We start from the raw sequence: 22,824 nt of genomic DNA, 5'->3' as shown, positions 1-22,824 counted from the left end.
AGCAAGGGGAACAACTACTCCAAGTCTCAGAGCGAGTGACGTTTGAAATGCTATTAGCGCGCACATCGCTAACTAGCTAGCCATTTCACATCGGTTACACCAACACCACACACTACAGTATTGCCAGCCTAATCTCGGGAGTTGATAGGCTTGAAGTCATAAACAGCACAATGCTTGGCGCACAACGAAGAGCTGCTGGCAAAACGCACGAAAGTGCTGTTTGAATGAATGCTTATGAGCCTGCTGCTGCCTACCACCGCTCAGTCAGACTGCTCTATTCAAATTACACAGAAATACGAGCATTAGGTCATTATCCAAAACTATCCAAGATGGCATAGCAGTTCAGACATCTTTTGTCCTCGTCTTGTCGTGTCCCATATATATATATATATATATATATACATATATATACATATATATATATATACACAACTTTTTTCACATACATTTTTTAAAATTTTCCATCAACTCATCTTCAAAACACTCTCCTGCAACCTGCCTCACCAATTCATATTTATAAAAAAGTATAATTTACCTCAAATCTGTAATCCTCCAAGAAGCTAGCCCGAAACTAGCCAGAAGCTAGCCCAGAAGCTAATCCAGAAGCTAATCAGAAGCTAGTTAGCTTCTTCACTGGCAAATCGTTAGTTTTCAGCTAACCACGGTTTGTGGTCATCAGCTATCCTTTAGCTCGAAAATCTATCGCCAGTTTTGTACGGCGCAGCGTGGCTCGGAACGGAACATACCGGACCAATTTTTCTCTCCATGTCCCTGGATTTCAACCGCTCTCTGGACATTCATACCTGGATCTCACAGCTAGCTAGCTGCTATCCGTGTGACTATCGGCTTTCGTCGATTCCGGAGCAAACATCAATTATTCCGGAGCTAGCCAGCTCCGTCAATCACTCCTGAGTTCCATCAATCACTCCTGGGCTGCAGTCACCTATCCGGACCCGTTTTACTACCTACGCGGAGCACCACCGGGCCTTCACAACTGGACTGCCAACGTTATCTACCCGAAGGAGTTATCCGGCTGGCTCCTCCGTCGCGACGTTACCTGAACGCCTATTAGTGGCCTGCTTACCGTTAGCTGTCTTACCGGCTGCTATCTGAATAGACAATCTGACAATTTATTTATTTTCATACATTTCATACACATAATTTATGTATTTTCATTATTATTATGTTCTTCTTGAGCCTCTATAACTATATATATTGTTTTTATTTTTGTTGTTGTGTGATTTGAATTAATCCCCTCTACCACACGGAACCCCACTAATCTACTGACGGAACGCAAGAGGTGGCTAATAACAGACCTCCATCCTATGCTAGCTTGCTACCGATGGCCTGGCTAGCTGTCTAAATCGCCGTGACACCCAACCAACCTCTCCACTCACTGGACCCTTTTGATCACTCGACTAAGCATGCCTCTCCTTAATGTCAATATGTCTTGTCCATTGCTTTTCTGGTTAGTGTTTATTGGCTTATTTCACTGTAGAGCCTCTAGTCCTTCTCACTATACCTTATCCAACCTATTAGTTCCACCACTCACACATGCAATGACATCTCCTGGTTTCAATGATGTTTCTAGAGACAATATATCTCTCTTCATCACTCAATATCTAGGTTTACCTCCACTGTATTCACATCCTACCATACCTTTGTCTGTACATTATACCTTGATGATATTTTATCGCCCCCAGAAACCTCCTTTTACTCTCTGTTCCAGACGTTCTAGACGACCAATTCTTATTGCGTTTAGCCGCACCCTTATTCTACTCCTCCTATGTTCCTCTGGTGATGTAGAGGTGAATCCAGGCCCTGCAGTGCCTAGCTCCACTCCTATTCCCCAGGCGCTCTCTTTTGACGACTTCTGTAACCGTAATAGCCTTGGTTTCATGCATGTTAACATTAGAAGCCTCCTCCCTGAGTTTGTTCTATTCACTGCTTTAGCACACTCTGCCAACCCGGATGTTCTAGCTGTGTATGAATCCTGGCTTAGGAAGACCACCAAAAATTCTGAAATTTTAATTCCAAACTACAACATTTTCAGACAAGATAGAACTGCCAAAGGGGGCGGTGATGCAATCTACTGCAAAGATAGCCTGCAGAGTTCTGTCCTACTATCCAGGTCTGTACCCAAACAATTTGAACTTCTACTTTTAAAAACCCACCTCGCTAAAAACTAGTCTCTCACTGTTGCCGCCTGCTATAGACCACCTTCTGCCCCCAGCTGTGCTCTGGACACCATATGTGAACTGATTGCCCCCCATCTATCTTCAGAGCTCGTGCTGCTAGGCAACCTAAACTGGAACATGCTTAACACCCCAGCCATCCTACAATCTAAACTTGATGCCCTCAATCTCACACAAATTATCAATGAACCTACCAGGTACCTCCCCAAAGCCTTAAACACGGCCACCCTCATAGATATCATCCTAACCAACTTCCCCTCTAAATACACTTCTGCGTTCTTCAACCAAGATCTCAGCGATCACTGCCTCATTGCCTGCATCCGTAATGGATCAGCGGTCAAACGACCTCCACTCATCACTGTCAAACGCTCCCTGAAACACTTCAGCGAGCAGGCATTTCTAATCGACCTGGCCGGGGTATCCTGGAAGGATATTGATCTCATCCCGTCAGTAGAGGATGCCTGGATATTCTTTTCAAATGCCTTCCTAACCATCTTAAATAAACATGCCCCATTCAAGAAATTTAGAACCAGGAACAGATATAGCCCTTGGTTCTCCCCAGAACTGACTGCCCTTAACCAACACAAAAACATCCTATGGCGTTCTGCATTAGCATCGAACAGCCCCCGTGATATGCAGCTGTTCAGGGAAGCTAGAAACCATTATACACAGGCAGTTAGAAAAGCCAAGGCTAGCTTTTTCAAGCAGAAATTTGCTTCCTGCAACACTAACTCAAAAAAGTTCTGGGACACTAAAGTCCATGGAGAATAAGAACACCACCTCCCAGCTGCCCACTGCACTGAAGATAGGAAACACTGTCACCACTGATAAATCCACCATAATTGAGAATTTCAATAAGCATTATTCTACGGCTGGCCATGCTTTCCACCTGGCTTTCCACCTGGACCCCTACAAATCAGCCAATAGACAATCTGGACCCTCTCTTTCAAAAATGATCTGCCGAAATTGTTGCCACCCCTATTACTAGCCTGTTCAACCTCTCGTGTCGTCTGAGATTCCCAAAGATTGGAAAGCAGCTGCGGTCATCCCCCTCTTCAAAGGGGGGGACACTCTTGACCCAAACTGCTACAGACCTATATCTATCCTACCATGCCTTTCTAAGGTCTTCGAAAACAGATTACCAACCATTTCGAATCCCACCATACCTTCTCTGCTATGCAATCTGGTTTCAGAGCTGGTCATGGGTGCACTTTAGCCACGCTCAAGGTCCTAAACGATATCTTAACCGCCATCGATAAGAAAAATTACTGTGCAGCCGTATTCATTGATCTGGCCAAGGCTTTCGACTCTGTCAATCACCACATCCTCATCAGCAGACTCGGCTGCCTTGGTTTCTCAAATGATTGCCTCGCCTGGTTCACCAACTACTTCTCTGATAGAGTTCAGTGTGTCAAATCGGAGGGTCTGCTGTCCGGACCTCTGGCAGTCTCTATGGGGGGGCCACAGGGTTCAATTCTTGGACCGACTCTTCTCTGTATACATCAATGAGGTCGCTCTTGCTGCTGGTGAGTCTCTGATCCACCTCTACGCAGACGACACCATTCTGTATACTTCGGTCCTTCTTTGAACACTGTGTTAACAACCCTCCAGGGCTAAGCTTCAATGCCATTACAACTCTCCTTCCGTGGCCTCCAACTGCTCTTAAATACAAGTAAAACTAAATGCATGCTCTTCAACCGATCGCTACCTGCACCTACCCGCCTGTCAAACATCACTACTCTGGACGGCTCTGACTTAGAATACGTGGACAACTACAAATACTTAGGTGTCTGGTTAGACTGTAAACTCTCCTTCCAGACCCATATCAAACACGCTCCAGCAGGTATATCTCGTAACGCCAGGGTAGTGGGTTCGATTCCCGGGACCACCCATACGTAGAATGTATGCACACATGACTGTAAGTCGCTTTGGATAAAAGCGTCTGCTAAATGGCATATATTATTATTATCTCTCTAGTCACCCCCAAAACCAATTCTTTCTTTGGACGCCTCTTCCAGTTCTCTGCTGCCAATGACTGGAACGAACTACAAAAATCTCTGAAACTGGAAACACTTATCTCCCTCACTAGCTTTAAGCACCAACTGCCAGAGCAGCTCACAGATGACTGCACCTGTACATAGCCCACCTATAATTTAGCCCAAACAACTACCTCTTTCCCAACTGTATTTAATTAATTTATTTATTTTGCTCCATTGCACCCCATTATTTTTTATTTCTACTTTGCACATTCTTCCATTGCAAAACTACCATTCCAGTGTTTTACTTGCTATATTTTATTTACTTTGCCACCATGGCCTTTTTTGCCTTTACCTCCCTTCTCACCTCATTTGCTCACATTGTATATAGACTTGTTTATACTGTATTATTGACTGTATGTTTGTTTTACTCCACGTGTAACTCTGTCGTATCTGTCGAACTGCTTTGCTTTATCTTGGCCAGGTCGCAATTGTAAATGAGAACTTGTTCTCAACTTGCCTACCTGGTTAAATAAAGGTGAAATAAAATAAATAAAAATTAATATGGTCGAATCCGGGAAACTATCATCTCGAAAACAAGACGTTTATTCTTTCAGTGAAATACGGAACCGTTACGTATTTTATCTAAGGGGTGGCATCCATAAGTCTAAATATATTCCCGTTACAATTGCACAACCCTCAACGTTATGTCATAATTACATAAAATTCTGGCAAATTAGGCAGCCCAAACTGTTGCATATACCCTGACTCTGCGTGCAATGAACGCAAGAGAAGTGACACAATTTCACCTGCCTGCTAACCTGGATTTCTTTTAGCTAAATATGCAGGTTTAAAAATATATACTTCTGTGAATTGATTTTAAGAAAGGCATTGATGTTCATGGTTAGGTACACATTGGAGCAACGATACGCACCGCATCGATTATATGCAACGTAGGACACGCTAGATAAACTAGTAATATCATCAATCATGTGTAGTTAAACTAGTTATTATGATTGATTGTTTTTTTTTACAAGATAAGTTTAATGCTTGCTAGCAACTTACCTTGGCTTACTGCATTTGCGTAACAGGTAGTCTCCTCGTGGAGTGCAATGAGATGCAGGTGGTTAGAGCGTTGGACTAGTGAACTGTAAGGTTGCAAGATTGAATCTCCCGAGCTGACAAGGTGAAAATCTGTCGTTCTGCCCCTGAATGAGGCAGTTAACCCACCGTTCCTAGGCCATAATTGAAAATAAGAATGTGTTCTTAACTGACTTGCCTAGTTAAATAAAGATGAAAAAAAGGTGTTTAAAAAATTTACATTTAAAAATGTGCCAAATCGGTGTCAAAAAATACCGATTTCCGATTGTATGAAAACTTCAGCCCCTAATTAAAATCGGCCATTCCGATTAAACCGGCCGACCTCTAGTACATATCCCAACCAGAAGCCATGGATTACAGGTAACATTCGCACTGAGCTAAAGGGTCAAGCTGCCGCTTTCAAGGTGCGGGAATCTAACACGGAAGCTTGCAAGAAATCCTGCTATGCCCTGCGCCGAACCATCAAACAGGCCAAGCGTCAACACAGGGCTAAGATTGAATCATACTACACCAGCTCCGACGCTCGTCTTATGTGGCAGGGCTTGCAAACTATTACAGACTACAAAGGGAAGCACAGCCACGAGCTGCCCAGTAAAGCTAAATCACTCCTATGCCATCTTGAATGAAAGCAACACTGAGGCATGCATGAGAGCATCAGCTGTTCCAGACGACTGTATTCACGCTCTCCATAGCCGACGTGAGTAAGACATTTAAACAGGTCAACATGAACAAGGCTGCGGGGCCAGACGGATTACCAGGACATGTGCTCCGGGCATGTGCTGACCAACTGGCAGGTGTCTTCACTGACATTTTCAACATGTCCTTGATTGAGTCTGTAATATCAACATGTTTCAAGCTGACCACCATAGTCCCTGTGCCCAAGAACACAAAGGCAAACTGCCTAAATTACTACAGACCAGTAACACTCACATCTGTAGCCAAGAAGTGCTTTGAAAGGTTAGTAAATGGCTCACATCAACACCATTATCCCAGAAACCCTAGACACACTCAATTTGCATACCGCCCAAACAGATCCACATATGGTGCAATCTCTATTGCACTCCACACTGCCCTTTCCCACCTGGACAAAGGAAACACTTGTGAGAATGTTATTGACTACAGCTCAGCGTTGAACACCATAGTACCCTCAAAGCTCATCACTAAGCTAAGGATCCTGGGACTAAACACCACTCTCTGCAACTGGATCCTGGACTTCCTGACGGGCTGCCCCTAGGTGGTGTGGGTAGGTAGCAACACATCTGCCACGTTGATCCTCAACACTGGAGCTCCCCAGGGGTGCGTGCTCAGTCCCCTCCGGTACTCCCTGTTCACCCACAACTGCATGGCCAGGCAAGACTCCAATACCATCATTAAGTTTGCAGATGACACAACAGTGTTAGGCCTGATCACCAACAACAACGAGACAGCCTATAGGGAGGTGGTCAGAGAGCTGGCCAGGTGGTGCCAGAATAACAACCTATCCATCAATGTATCCAAGACTAAGGAGATGATTGTAGACTACAGGAAAAGGAGGACAGAGCACGCCCCCATTCTCATTGACAGGGCTGTAGTGGAGCAGGTTGAGAGCTTCAAGTTCTTTGGTGTCCACAACAACAAACTAGAATGGTCCAAACACACCAAGACAGTCGTGAAGATGGCACAACAAAGCCGATTCCCCATCAGGAATTTAAAAAGATTTGGCATGGGTCCTGAGATCCTCAAAAGGTTCTACAGCTGCAACATCGAGAGCATCCTGACTGGTTGCATCACTGCCTGGTACGGCAATCGCTCGGCCTCTGACCTCAAGGCACTACAGAGGGTAGCGCGTACGGCCCAGTACGTCACTGGGGCTAAGCTGCCTGCCATCCAGGACCTCTACACCAGGTGGAGTCAGAGGAAGGCCCTAAGAATTGTCAAAGACCTCAGCCACCCCAGTCATAGACTGTCCTCTACTATTACATGGCAAGTGGTACCGGAGTGCCAAGTCTAGGACAAAAAGTTTTTACCGCCAAGCCATAAGAGTCCTGAAACAGGTAATCAAATGGCTACCCAGACTATTTGCATTGTGTGCCCCCCCAACCCCTCTTTTTACGCTGCTGCTAAACACTGTTAATCATATATGCATAGTCACTTTAACTATACATTCATGTACATAGTACCTCAATTGGGCGGACCAACCAGTGCTCCCGCACATTGGCTAACCGGGCTATCTGCATTGTGTCCCGCCACCCACCAACCCCTCTATTACGCTTCTGCTACTCTGTTCATCATATATGCAGTCACTTTAACCACATCTACATACTATCTCAATCAGCCTGACTAACTGGTGTCTGTGTGGCCTCGCTACTGTATATAGCCTGTCTTTTTACTGTTGTTTTATTTCTTTACTTACCTATTGTTCACCTAATACCTTTTTTTGCACTATTGGTTAGAGCCTGTAAGTAAGCATTTCACTGTAAGGTCTACGTGACAAATAAACTTTGATTTGTGATGATCCAGGTGAAAAGGTTCAGAGCTTGCGGTAGGAATCTGGGGATATGGAGAGAAAATAGGTCCGGTATGGTCTGGTTTGAATAGCGTTGTGAAACTGGCGAGAGTTTTCTGAGCTAAAGGTTAGCTGACTACTAGCTAGTTACCTGGCTAGCTTCTGTTGGGGGATTCCGTTTCCGATGTAAAGAAAGATACTTTAGAAAAAAAGCAGATCCACACCACATTGGGTGAGGCGGGTTGCAAGAGAGTATTTTGAAGCAGAGGTTTAGAAAAAAATATGGTTCATGTCTGGTTCATCCTTGGGAGAAATTTCCAAAAGCCTGAAGGTACCACGTTCAACTGTACAAACAATAGTATGCAAATATAAACACCATGGGACCACGCAGCCGTCATACCGCTCAGGGAGGAGGCATGTTCTGTCTCCTAGAGATAAACGTACTTTGGGGAGAAAAGAGCAAATCAATCCCAGAACAGCAGCAAAGGACCTTGTGAAGATGCTGGAGGAAACAGGTACAAAAGTATCTACATCCACAGTAAAACGAGTCCTATATCAACATAACCTGAAAGGCCACTCTGCAAGATAGAAGCCACTGCTCCAAAACCGCCAGACTGCGGGTTGCAACTGCACATGGGGACAAAGATCATACTTTTTGGAGAAATGTACTCTGGTCTGATGAAACAAAAATAGAACTGTTTGGCCATAATGACCATCGTTATGTTTAGAGGAAAAAGGTGAGGCTTGAAAGCCACAGAACCCCATCCCAACCGTGAAGCACGGGGGTGGTAGCATCATGTTGTGGGGGTGCTTTGCTGCAGGAGGGACTGGTGCACTTTAAAAAAAATAGATGGCATCATTTTTTCTTTCTTTGAAATGTTTCCTACGGCTATGGTCTTGGGAGAGTGGTTAGTGAAATTTGGTGGTTTTATCGGTATAGAGATATCCGGAGGTAAAGGGGAGCTACCAAATTAAATAAGGCCTGGCAATTCTTGTTTGTTTTTGCCATATGGTTTACCACACACACAAACTTACTGGTTATGACTTTAGGTTAGTGCCGAGGTATCTTAAAAAGGCACACACACACAATTTTCAGAATTTTTTATTTTCTGAGTTTTAATTGAACATGCAAATTATTCTGCTAAATGTATTGGAGAAACTTACTGTGAACCTGAAAATTGAAATGTATGAAATGTTTTGAATGTTTTTACATAATCTAATATAGAAAGTAACACTTCTTTGAAGGGTTTGAATAACCTCGGTCTTGACTTTCTAGTGTGGTTTAATCGCCCTCACTGGAAAGCCAGGAGACATTGGATGACGATTTCAAGGTCATATTTAATATGTGGATGTCCATTTAGGCAGCCCTCCTCACCTCTGATTTAGAGGGGTTGTGTTAAATGCAGAAGACATTTCAGTTGTACAACCCTTTCCCCACTGAAAGTTGACTAGTAACAACAACTGTAGCCTAAAAGACCCCCACCATAAGCACCCACTACATTTGCCCAAGAACAGGCAAACTAAATTAAAACCCACACTCAAACATAAAGGTAGCAAATCAAAAAGGTGGAGCAAAATCAGATAACAGAAAGGATTGTTTGTCTAGAAATCAAAATAGGGAGAGCCAACTAAAAGGACAACTGGAGCACTGGGCCAGCATAAGTGAAACCCCTTCCCACTAACGAGATGGCAACCAGCACAAGTGTAACACATACTGACTAACGAGGTGACACTAATCGGTGCTTCGTGTGGATATGAAATAAAATTATGTAATCATGAAATGATAAATGAACCCATTTTGTTTCAGGGGGGAATTTATGGTATAAGAATTATATGCAATATGATAATGTGGATTCTTTATATGAAAATATATTAATGCTAATATGTTTTTGCATATCCTGTTAATTTTTAGCACACTAAGGAAACAACGATGGAAATTCAACCTGATGAAAATAAAAATGTAATTGTCTAAACCTGAACCTCAAGTCTCTCTGCCCTTTCCTTGTCCTCACCGGGACACCTGCCCCTCGCACATTCTTAAAATAGGCAACCTGACTAAAGGGGTCCTTTGGCTGGATATGGAAGGGGATACAGGTGTTCCCACGGATGGGGAACTCAATTCCTCCACCCTCACTGGGGAACCTCAGCCTGGCTGTGCAATAGCTGGGCCCGGCCAAAATTAAACCTCCACTGTCTCACAACCAAGTGCAGCAAGGGCACATCCAGCAGGAGCAAGGCCTAAAGAGGAGCCTGTTTAGAGTTGAAAGAGCCGAAGGGGGAAACAGCCCCCGGTTTATTTGAAAGACAATTTGGATTGTGTATGGGTAAATCTATCGCAGAAGAGAATATCCAGACAACCACAGCAGCTCTCTGCAGCAGCCTACCTGGCTCAACATACAAGTACTGTTCCTCAGAACATATGGAGGGCCCTAAACACAAGAAGGCCTACCATTAAACCAATCTATTGAAGACACCTCACGGAGGTGGCACATTGGAAGAACAGAGCAGGAGCTCCAAGACAGGATTGTGTCAAGACACAGATCTAAAACATTGAAGGTCTGCAGCATTGAAGATACCCAAGAAAACAGTGGCCTCCATCATTCTTAAATGGAAAAAGTATGGAACAACTAAAGACTCTTCATAGAGCTGGTCGCCCGGTCAAACTGAGCAATCGGGGGAGAAGGATGAAGAGGCGACTCCGGGATGCTGGCCTTCTAGGCAAAGTTGCAAAGGAAAATACATCTCAAACTGGCCAATAAAAAGAAAAGATTAAGATGGGCAAAATAACACAGACACTGGACAGAGGAACTTGGCCAGTATCCCGGAGTTGCCTCTTCACTGTTGACGTTGAGACTGGTGTTTTGCAGGTACTATTTAATGAAGCTGCCAGTTGAGGACTTGTGAGGCGTCTCTTTGTCAAACTAGACACTAATGTACTCGTCCTCATGCTCAGTTGTGTACCGGGGCCTCCCACGTTCTATTCTGGTTAGTGCCAGTTTGCGCTGTTCTGTGAAGGGAGTAGTACACAGCATTGAACGAGATCTTCAGTTTTATGGCAAGTTCTCACATGAAATAGCATTCATTTCTCAGAACAAGATTAGACTGACAAGGTTTAGAAGAGAGTTATTTGTTTCTGACCATTTTGAGCATGTAATCAAACCCACAAATGCTGATGCTCCAGATACTCAACTAGTCTAAAGAAGGCCAGTTTTATTGCTTCTTTAACCAGCACAACAGTTTTCAGCTGTGCTAACAATTGCAAAATGGTTTTCTAATGATCAATTAGCCTTTAAAATTATATACTTGGATTAGCTAACAACGTGCTATTGGAATACAGAGTGATGGTTGCTGATAATGGGTCTCTGTACGGCTATGTAGATATTCCACACAAAAAAAATCTGCAGTTTACAGCTACAATAGTCATTTACAACATTAACAATGTTTCTGATCAATTTGATGTTATTTTAAAAATGGACAACAAAAAATGTTTTTCTTCCAAAAACAATTACATTTCTAGTTGACCCCAAACTTTTGAACAGTAGTGTGTGTGTATATATATATATATATATATATATATATATATATATATATATGGGACAGTTCATGTTCAGTTTGGGACGGTTTAAAATTGCATTTTGGGAATATTCTGGGACTGTGATGGAAAAAGTTAAGTCTCGAGCCATGATCGTAACCAATGTAATGAAATACAAATTACATTTCTGAAATATGTAGGTGAACTTATGAGACTCGGTCAAGTCATCTGATGTAACCTACAAAAAAACAAGCAGCCCAGGACATAGGCTAGTACAGGTCAGAGAGCCCACCAAAAGGACTCTTTGAACATTTCTAAGAATCTGAAGGGGTCCATTAGTCATTGTCATCACCAGGAGAACAGTCGTCCACTTGGGTAGTGGACCGAGAACGATAAAAAGGTCTTGACAATCTCTTTGGTCTTGAGACTTCCCTTTGAAATGTAACCACTATGAAAAGAAGGTGTGTAAGGAAGAGTGAGAAAGCAAGAGAGTGATAGAATGCAAGAGGGAGACTGCAAGAGAGAGATGCCTGGCCAACATGCACAGTGTTTGTACATGGTCAAAATTCTGGGAACCGCCTGTGACACACTATGGGGCTGATTCAATTCCAAATGTAAACTGGGTTAGTATGGACTCTGAAACAAGAACATTGTTGTTTTGCCTTGAGTTGTTTTTCTTAGAGGGAGGACCCCTGTCCGTGGAAGCTGAAATACACACTTGTAGCTATAACTTAACAGTGTCACACATTTTTACTGTGGAATTTTAAGGTTATTAATATGCCGAACGGCCATTCAAAATTAATATTTTGAACTTGGAAAGGGATACAGTTAAGCTACCGTAAACACCATTTTAGGACTAGTTCCCAGATCCAAAGCACGTCTCTACTATTAGGTCTTTATATTTTACACAGAGGTCAGGGTTCGTTCCATGAGGATCAATTGAACATTTTGAAGGGGCCATTTGCTGTATCAATAACCTTAAAATTCCACAGTAAAAATGTCTGATGGCATTATAATAAGTTTGATACAAGTGTGTAGTTGCTAAGTGAAAAGGTTACCTTGTCTGCTTAGTGCAGTCACAGTATCCACACTATTTAAAAGGCACATTCTAAAATAGTCATCAACATTATTCTAAGGAAACACACCGTTTAAGGTCATTTTGTAAAACAGGGTTAGTGTTAGTTTCAAAGAGGCACTTTTTTTATTGTAGTTATTTTCAGTGTTTTTTAACATCTACAGTTGTTTGTCATGATCATGGACTGTCAAGTTATTTCCTACAAAGTTGATTGATCAGATAAAGCATGAAAATTAAATTAAATGTATTTTTGTTATATTTTAATGTTAAAATAGGGCTACAGAATGTTTAGAATTTATTTTGATTTTTTTCCCCAATTTGGCTGAATCTTTAAGTGCACTAATATCATTGGCTAATTTATTTGGGGCTAATTCACCACCTACGTAAGTGGAAACGAAAAAGCATAATTGCTAGACCAAACTCTAAACATAATACCCACTGCTAGTAGCCTCGTATTAATCTAAGATATGTTTAATGTCCCAGTTGTAGCCTAGCGCCCAACGCAATGGACAATGAGTATTTAGCATGCACTGCATATCAAAGCCGTATCAAATATCTTAGTTGTAAAAGTTGCTATTGAGCTCAAAATTGAGATCTGAGAAATAACAAATGCAGTGCATTTGGAAAGTATTCAGACCCCTTGACTTTTTCCAGATTTTGTTACATTACAGACTTATTCTGAAATTGATTAAATAGGACAAAGCAACAACAGGTGCATCCTAATTCCATTAACCATCCTTGAGATGTTTCTATAACTTGTCCACCTGTGGTAAATTCAATTAATTGGACAGGATTTGGAAAGGCACACACAGCTATGTAAGGTCCAACAGTTGACAGTGCATGTCAGTGCAGAAACCAAGCCATGAGAGATCAAAAGAAATTGCACATAGAGCTCCGAGACAGGATTGTGTCGAGGCACAGATCGGGGGAAGGGTACCAAAAAATGTCTGCAGCATTGAAGGTCCCAAAGAACACAGTTGTTGCCATAATTCTTAAATGGAAGAAGTTTTGAACCACCAAGACCCTTCCTAGAGCTGGCTACCCAGCCAAACTGAGAAATCAGGGGAGAAGGGCCTTGGTCAGAGGTGACCTAGAACCTGATGGTCACTCTGACAGAGCTCCAGAGTTCATCTGTGGAGATGGGAGAACCTTCCAGAAGGACAGCAATCTCTGCAGCACTCAACCAATCAGGCCTTTATGGTAGTGACCAGACAGAAGCCAGTCCTCAGTAAAAAGGCACATGACAGCCCGCTTGGAGCTTGCAAAAAGGCACCTAAAGGACTCTGACCACAAGAAACAAGATTCTCTGGTCTGATGAAAGCAAGATTGAACTCTTTGGCCTGAATGAATCAGAGCAAAGTACAGAGAGATCCTTGATGATGAGCGCTCAGGACCTCAGACGAAGGTTCACCTTCGAACAGGACAACGACCGTAAGTACACATCCAATACAACACGGGAGTGGCTTAGAGACATGTCTCTGAATGTCCTTGAGTGGCCCAGCCAGAGCTCGGACTTGAACCCGATCGAACATCTCTAGAGAGACTTGAAAATAGCTGTACAGCGACGCTCCCCATCCAACCAGACCGAGCTTGAGAGGATCTGCTGAGAAGAATGAGAGAAACTCCCCAAATAAATGTGTGTCAAGCTTGTGGTGTCATACCGAAGACTCAAGACTAATCCCTGTCAACAGTACTTAGTAAAAGGTCTTAATATTCCTGTACCGTAATTTCCGGACTATAAGCCGCTACTTTATTCCCACACTTTGAACCTCGCGGTTTATACAATGACGCGGCTAATTTATGGATTTTTTCCGCTTTCACAAGATTCATGCCGCCAAAAAACTGAGCACCGTCACATAATGTGACGTTAATCGAGCGCGCTCAAACTTCCCATCATTCTGATTACGGTAGTAATTTTTTCACCCTCATCATGGCAAAGACACGGAGAAATGCATATGATGCAGCTTTCAAGTTGAAGGCGATCGATCTGGCTGTTGGAAAAGGAAATAGAGCTTCTGCATGGGAGCTTGGCCTTAATGAGTCGATTATAAGACTTTGTAAACAGCAGCATGAGGAACTGACTCAGTGCAAAAAGACAACAAACCTTTCAGAGGGAAGAAAAGCAGATGGCCCAAAGTATTAACAGCCACTCGACATCAGTGTAAATAGTGCATTTAAGGTGGCGCTCTGTGTTCAGTGGAAGGCTTGGATGACAAGTGGGGAGAAATCCTTCACTAAAACGGGCCGCATGCGAAGAGCAACTTATGGTCAAGTCTGTCAGTGGGTCTTGACAGCGTGGAGCATTGTCAAAAAATCCACTATCGTCAACGGGTTTCGAAAGGCTGGACTGCTGCGTGTTGAAGGGGCAGCATTGTCTCCGAATGAAAGTGACGAGAGCGACAATAAAAACGATCCAACATCGGATGAAGCAATTCTGAGGCTATTCAACTCCGACACCGAAGGAGATGACTTCAGTGGTTTTAGTGCACAGGAGGAGGAAGATAGTGACCAATGACTTTACTGGTAGGCTACTGTTTAATTTTTGTTACAAGCTGTGTTTCGTTAAGGCCTATATATTTTTGTTACAAGCCGTGTTTCCTTTAAAGGCTGTGTAAAGTTCATTTGTTTCAATGTACCGGTAGGCACCTGCGGCTTATAGACATGTGCGGCTTATTTTTTAATAATTCAGTGGGTGCGGTTTATATTCGGGTGCGCTTAATAGTCCAGCAATTACGGTAAATGTAATGTACGTTTTTTTATTTATTAGCAAAAATGTATAAAAATTATGGGGTATTGTGTGTTAGATTGAAAAAAAAATGTAATCAATTTTAGAATAAGGCTGTAACATAACATGTGGGAAAAGGGAAGCGCTCAGAATACTTCCCGAATGCAACGTATATACAGTACCACAAGAGATTATTTTTACTATTTTGTACATTGTAGAATAATAGTGAAAACATCGAAAAGATAAAACATATGGAATCATGTAGTAACCAAAAAAAAAAAAAAAAAAAAAAAAGAGTTCATCTAAATACATTTTAGATTCGTCAAAATAGCCACCCTTTGCCTTGACAACAGCTTTGCACACTCTTGGCATCAGTGTATTAGTGTTTTTTACTTTTTTTGTGGACCCCAGGAAGAGTAGCTGCTGCTTCTGCAAAAGTTCATGGGGATCCAAATAAACAAATATAGGTTAGCCTACCAGCATACATACTCCAAGGTTAACCAAATTTCAGCACAGGAACATTCTACACACGTGTTTTGGTGTGTATCTATAGGAACCCTCTAGAGATCCCCCCCCCAAGAGTCTATAAACAGTGAGAGTAAAAGCCAGCAAGAGTCACCTCCGACCCAGCTTGTCCTGGGCTGCGTCCCAAATGGCATCCTGTAGGGCTCTGGTTTACACAGGGCTCCCCTGATGTCATGGCCGACATACAAGAACGATTAGGAAATGGGCACGGCTGTTCCCAGATGACATCACACTGGCAACAACTCGCTCTGTCCACCATCATGCACATCAACAACTCTGTGATGCTGGCCTGGAACAAAGTCTCTCGGTAAACAATGATTAGTTTCAGGAAAATAGCATCGGGACAATACAATCGGACCTCATTTCACAAACACCTCGCCATACTACAGACAATTGAAAAGTGGGTATTAATGAGGTGGCATGCTAGGACGAAAGCCAGGAGATATTCTACACCATATAGAGAACAAAACACAGGCCTACATACTAGGAGAGTATTCACTTCAGTTAAAGTGTCAGCTGCCAAACAATTACTTTTAGTGTAATTTATTTTAGAGCCCTCAACTCAAACAGGACAGGTGGTAAATAAGGGGTAATGATTGTTTATAACGAAGTGGGTTATTATCCAGTTTTTGTGGGTGGAGGTGTCGTGCCTATAGGAGGCACACGGGCATGTGCCCCCTCAGATTTGTCCTGTAAACCTTTTTATGTTGTTGTTTCTTTGTTATACTACTAGCAACTTTATCAAGTTGGCTTTAGCTATCCCAGATTGGGAACCTATCTCCCAACCTCATAGCTAGCTACCAAGAAGCAATTTCAGGCTATCAATAAAGTTAGAGTAGCTAGCTTGTCTAGCCATAGGTGGGACGTCCATAAAGTTAAGCTTACCCTAATGTAAACTGAATTAAATTGCCAAAATTATTTAGCCTACACCTGTCAATACAGAAATAAATTAAATCAAACTAGGCTACTACACCAGAAAGTATGATTTAGCCACAGAGGAACATTAGCTTCTTTAAAAATATATTGTTTAAATCGCATTGTCTTCAGTCGGAAGGGCACGTAATTTCAGCAGCACGAGCGGCAAATACCAAATAGATTATTATTGAGTTGCGATGGTCAGTGAAAAGTAGAGGCCCAGCCAGGCATATCGCAATATTTCTAAACACAATCGCGGGAAAACGTAGTTTGGAAAGCAAAATGGCTATTGCTGTAAAGAGAGGACAAAAGAAAGAAATTCTCAACTTAAATGAGCTAACAGTATAGCCTATATTATTGGCACCAGTGGAGAGTATCGATCACATTCCCGGTGACAAATGAAAGTTTGTTTTTGGACAATAATTTCCTCCTCCAGGTTAGATGGATGTCAAATTGTATTTGTCTCCCCTTCTCGGCCTATGAGATGGATCAGACAATGCCGTTTTTATTAATCCGTTTGTCAGTGTCAGCAAAGTAGGCTACCCTGTCATTTTTGTCATATTATAAAAGATTCTGCTAATGTCTCCACCCTCCAGTCATATAAAGTGTAGTAGATTTGCATGAAATATGTTTATATAAAAAAAAGAGAGAGTTATGTTATTAGCCCAAATTAAGACTATGCAATCTACTCATGACATTAGGAATAGTATGCTATCTTACATAAAAGTCTGCAAATGCGATCATGCACAGAATGCTTTATTATAAAGGTGCATTGTTATGGTTAAAATGATCTTCCCCAAACTTAAAACAACTCACACGCCGCCTGTGTCTCTAACTATCTTAGCTGGCAAGGTTGGTAGACTTTAGAAAACCAAGCAATAACTAAATGCGAAGAATAAAACTCACATAAGACTCCTTTAAATCTTTTACCCAGATTTACACAGAGATGCATATTTAGTTTCTTTAAAAATAGAACCACTAGTCAAGTAGGATACAGACAGCTCAAGAGGTATGCAGAACAATGGACATTTTTATATTATAATTAAGCATAATGATTATACGTTTCAGGTCTTTAAGAAATGCAATTCTCGAACAGGGTCATATATCCAACCCAACCACCAGCTAACCTCACATATTTTGAGCCCCCTGTTTGTGGGCAATAATGAAAAACACCAAAACTCGATGACAGTTCTCTGACGCAATGCTCCTTCCCTGCCAGCTGCACTCCCGCCTGCCAAACTCAATTTTCTCTCTGAACACAACTGCAAGACATGTTTTTACAGCTAAACAATTCCAGGAATAGCATACCTCACACCAGCCTTGGCAAGGGCAGGTGTTCACTACACAATGTTGAGTATGACTGCATTGCTGCAGAATGTGATGCAAAACATGATGGCAATCTTCCAGATACTCACCTAATCCCTCAGTGTTAATCAGTTTTCTAAAAGGTGTTTTTTCTCTCATCTTAACATGATGCCTATTGACACCTGTTGAGTGTGAATGCATAAACACCTTGTGTGTACACTAAATAATACAATGAGGTTGAACGTTGAGATAGGGAGTGGCCACTGGCATTTTACATGAAATTGAAACAATCTTTCTTACCCATCCTCATCCCCATCCATGGGAATGGCTATCCCGAACAGACTGTTGACGGTGGGATTGGCCAGCTGCAGGCTCTCTGGGATGAAAGGCCTCATGAAATCTTTTCCCGGGGTGGCGCTGGGCTGAGGAAGGTTGTCCGACCTCCTGCGGCTGTCATCCTCTTGGCTGGCTGCGGGAAGGCCCTGCCCAGCAGATCCCGCCATGGCCCCACTGGAAACTACCTGGACCTGGGAGAGTCCTCCTGGACCTGGGGGGGTGTTGGTGGCGCTGGGCACTGTGGCAGGCACGTTCTGGACAACGGAGGCTGTGGAAGGTGCGAGGACACTGCCCACTCCACCTGAAGGCAGGGACTGACTCACAGGGTGCTGTATGGTACCCCCAGGCAGGAGAGGAGCCATGACAGCACCACTGCCCACCTGTAACAGCCCCTGAACTGAGGCTAATGGACCGCTGTGCAGAGACCCAGTCAGCTCCCCGGCCTGAGCCAACAATCCCAGCACCTGAGCACTGGGGCCGACTGGGGTGATGACAGGCGAGGGGCCCTGGCTCGCAGGAGGCCCCACAGAGAGGGAGGACATAGTGAGGATTTGAGTGCTGGAGCCCTGGGGCTGGTGAGGGGTTAAGTAGTCCAGCTGACTGGGGAGCATTCCAGAGGGATGAGCAGAGTAGGCAAACTGCTGGGCATGCGTGGCAAGAGGCATAAGGGGATCTTTTTTCAGCATGCCGCCTTGGGGCACCCCGTTGAGGCCAGTAGGGTGAACGTTGACCTGGGCCTGGGATACCACTGCTGAGTAACCCATGGGCTGGAAGGCACTCCCCCCATTCCCTATTTGGGGTGCTAGGCCAAAGCCTTGCTGCTGAGGCTCCGGAGGATGGCCATGGTGGATAGTGGAGTAGCCACTGTCACCTGTGGACTCTTGAGCCTGTGTGGACAGGGTACTAGAAGCAACCACAGAGTCTCCTGTGGCCCCAAGCCCAGTGTCCCCGTCTGCATTGTGGTCAAGGGTGACAGTGTGTTTTATGCTATCCACAGTCCTGCTCATGCCAGAGCCCTCAGAATCTCTTTCATAGAACTCTGTACATGTCCATCTGCCCCGTCTGAAGGGCTCCCCTGTACCATGGTCAAGTTTAATGACCCTGAAACGTGAACTATAGCTTGCAGTGTTTGTAGTGCTAGGCGCAGCTAGGGGCGTTTGAGACACACTTGTTGGGGAGACATTCGCAGCAGGGACAGCATTGACTGTTGTTGGCTGCTGAGAGGCCAAGGTTGGAATGGAGGGCTTGCTCGCGGATGGTACAGGCACACTACCCCCTAAAAGGTTTTGATTGACATGACTTCTGCCTGTACTTCTAAAAGCGTGCCCCCCGTTAAAATGACTTGTTGCAGCCTCTTGCTCTTGTGGTAAATGTAACGCCATGACAGCAGCCCCCACTTCCCCTACGTTGTTTAAGGTTTCCTCGGATGAACTTCTGTCACATACCCCCGTGTCAATATCGGCCCGGGACAAGTCGAATATTTCTGATGACACATCCTCGGTTCTGGATTCGTCAGGGTCGTCCAAACTCTCGGTGTCATCTGTGATGCTACTGGCCGCCACCTGAGCCTGTGTCACACTTGTGATTTGAAAACAGCTCTTCTTCTTTGCTGGCATTTTTGACATGTTTAATATGTTAGTCACTCCAGCTCTCTATTTCCAGATTAAAGTGTTAAGTATGAGCTCAATTAGTTAGTTAGGTAGGTAGTCTTCTAACTTATCTAAAGAACTCACAGTTTATAACGAGAGACAAGTACGCGACATCTTCCTTGCTCCCCTCTCCTGTTGCAGTGTGTCTGAGTGTAAAAACGAACAAGCACACTTCCTCTGAACTCGGACAAGGTAACAAGCTAGCTAGTCTCCGCCAGCACGAACTGTGACAAGTCTCCCGATACCACCGTCTCCTCTCCTCCGGTTCTTCCAGACCTGGCCTCCCGTGTGAGGTATTTTTGCGGCCCCGGAATTGCAAGCAGGCCGCTGTCGCAGTTACCGCCGATACTTCAGTCTGACTGGCGGGCCCCGTTTTTCACCACTCTCCCTTTTAGCTAGCTAGTCAGCTAATGTAGCTGAAATCGAACTAGCTAGCTAGCCAAATAGCTATCGTTAGTTCTCTCCCCACACAGGAACCAGCCTGCACGACATCATATAAACAACTCCATATCCTTCTTCAACTCGTCACATGGAATCTATATCCTCCTACGGTAGACATACATTCCTGAATTGAAGAAAGTTCAGCTTCCTCGTCCTCGGGTTCTCTCACTCTTTAGAACTCCTACTGTGCCTGAAATTCACTTACTAGCAGGCTAGCTCAAGTATGGCTCTGATCATTCTCTACCACTAGACAAGATGGCAAAAAAAACGCACAGCACTCTGGGAGAGTTGCGCATTGGCGTCCTGTCTATGATTGGCGTAGATAAATCATAGGGGATACGGTGATTTGCTAGTATTCTGAAAGAATAAGCTATCTAAAACACATTTAGTATCCCCAGACACTTGTGTCTTGGAAAAAAAATGAATTGTCCAAGATAGGACATTTCTGCCAACATAGACATCTATGTTTGGCTAATATTGGGTCAGATACAGATCAGCCTTTCAACGTCCACATAGACGGCCTTAATTTCTCCCAAAAATGTCTATGATTTGTTCAGATTATTTTAATAGGTCTAATACATCTAAACACATCATTGCATCTATGTTTCACTAGTTTGGACAGTGCACAGTATAATGTACTATATTGTACCCTACTTTACTCTAATATTCTCTGCTGAATTTAACTGTACTCTACTGAATTAACCTGTGCTCTACTGAATTAAACTCGTATGTGCTGTACCGTACTTTACTATACTGTAATGCACTCTACTGAATAAAAACTAATGTCCTGTGCTGTTCAAACTTGTGAAACAGCCTAGGGGTCTATGATTCGTTCAGATTTGGTCTGGTCCTGACCGACCAACTGTGTACTTGTTTGGGGGCGGAGCTTTTTAGAATAATAACCAGCATGCTTTGCAAGTGTTTGTTTTATGCTAAGGTGGAATACAGTATATACCTTATACAGGGCTATTTGGAAAGTTTTATCAATAAATGTGTATATTTGTAGCTACTTTTTAAGTAAATACCTGTAGTCAACTTGTGAAATACGTTTCACTTGTCACATTATTTTGCTTTATGAGTTTACCATAGTTACCGAGAATGGTTGAGCCAGTCAACGTTTTGTTTGAAAATAGCACAATTGGGTAAAAGCAGGAGCTGGTGAGTCCAGCTGTGTATTGACAGGGGTTGTGTTTTATATTGAAAGTCAACAGTGTTTTTGTTTTTTACTTCAACAGAGGGATCAGGGACTTGCAACTAATAGTTTTCCTTTACAGAAAATGCATTAGTGCAAAAGATTTGGCAGAAAATAGCTTTATCTTCATCCAAAATGCAATGCTATTTGGATGTCAGCCACACAAGGAAATTAGCTTACAATGAAAAATAAGGCATTTATTTTAAAACAATGCATGGCCATCATTTCTAATGTTTATCATATAAATAATATATCCAGCTACATTCCCTAATGTTTTGCTTAAAGTGCATCTTGAATTTTACCGGAGAAAAGTAGGTTGGCAACACCAAGAAAATACCAGAGAAAAAACAGTCTACTGATAGACTGCCCATTTGTGAATTTCCATCCAAGTGGAGAAATGCAACTGAAGCACAAAATTAGTCTGATGCAGAGCAGAAATTAAAATGAAAAGCATTTTACATCTGCGTTTACAAAACGCAGCAAGAGATTTCTTACACGTTTTATATTTTTTTTCCTGCATGAAAAATTAAGAATTCTGCGTTAACGCAAACCCCTAAGTTTAACTTGCTAGTTATCTAAGTAAGTTACTGAATTAATAAGGTGATGGGACATCATATTGTTTAAGCTTTCTGCCGTGTTTGAGAAGTAAAAGCCCTTTGGATGAGTTATCTGTGCAGCTGCCACTGCTATCTTTTGATTTCCTTGCGTTTTTTCTTCTCCGTTCTCGGGGTAGAGCAGTCAGCCCTAGCCATTGTGCCGGAAAACACTGAGCCTCATTATCTGTTCACAATGGACATTAGTGACATCTGCTGGTCAGCAATAAATAACAGGGTGTGATTATGAGGTACTTTTTTCCCACTGTTTCCATCAATTTAGCATCTTACAAGTTTACTATTTTTCAAAAACTGAATCTATGTCATTATTTAAGACAGAAGCTTATACTATACTAAATAAAACATATTATTTGAACAACAGTGCAGAAAGTGTGGTGTCTCGAAAAAAATCTACCCTCATGTGCCTGAATGTTCCATAGTTCTCTACTCTTCCTGCTAAACTACCAGTCAGGTGAAATGTTTCGTACAAAATCCTGAAATGCTTCTTACGAAGCCACTGCTTCGTTGCCCGGGCGGCGTGTTTGGGATCATTGTCATGCTGAAAGACCCAGCCACGTTTCATCTTCAATGCCCTTGCTGATGGAAGGAGGTTTTCACTCAAAATCTCACGATACATGGCCCCATAGCAAACTTCAGACGGGCCTGGACATGTACTGGCTTAAGCAGGGGGACACGTCTGGCACTGCAGGATTTGAGTCCCTGGCGGCGTAGTGTGTTACTGATGGTAGGCTTTGTTACTTTGGTCCCAGCTCTCTGCA

General features: G+C 43.1%; 1 protein-coding gene across 1 annotated transcript in view; it reads right to left on the bottom strand.

Moving 5' to 3' along the window:
* LOC123997458 (TSC22 domain family protein 2-like) overlaps nt 1-20,542 on the bottom strand; it is a 48,003-nt gene extending 27,461 nt beyond the window's left edge. The window contains exon 1 of the mRNA XM_046301719.1: nt 18,135-20,542. Within this exon, the coding sequence (XP_046157675.1) occupies nt 18,135-19,795 (1,661 nt within the window). The 5' untranslated portion in view covers nt 19,796-20,542. The remainder of the gene's footprint in view (nt 1-18,134) is intronic.
* Between the last annotated feature and the right edge of the window lie 2,282 nt (nt 20,543-22,824).

Source organism: Oncorhynchus gorbuscha, linkage group LG15 (assembly GCF_021184085.1).
Source record: "Oncorhynchus gorbuscha isolate QuinsamMale2020 ecotype Even-year linkage group LG15, OgorEven_v1.0, whole genome shotgun sequence".
NCBI classification, from domain to species: domain Eukaryota; kingdom Metazoa; phylum Chordata; class Actinopteri; order Salmoniformes; family Salmonidae; genus Oncorhynchus; species Oncorhynchus gorbuscha.
The sequence above is the reverse complement of the archived record's forward strand: the minus strand, read 5'-3'. Positions and strand labels throughout refer to the sequence as shown.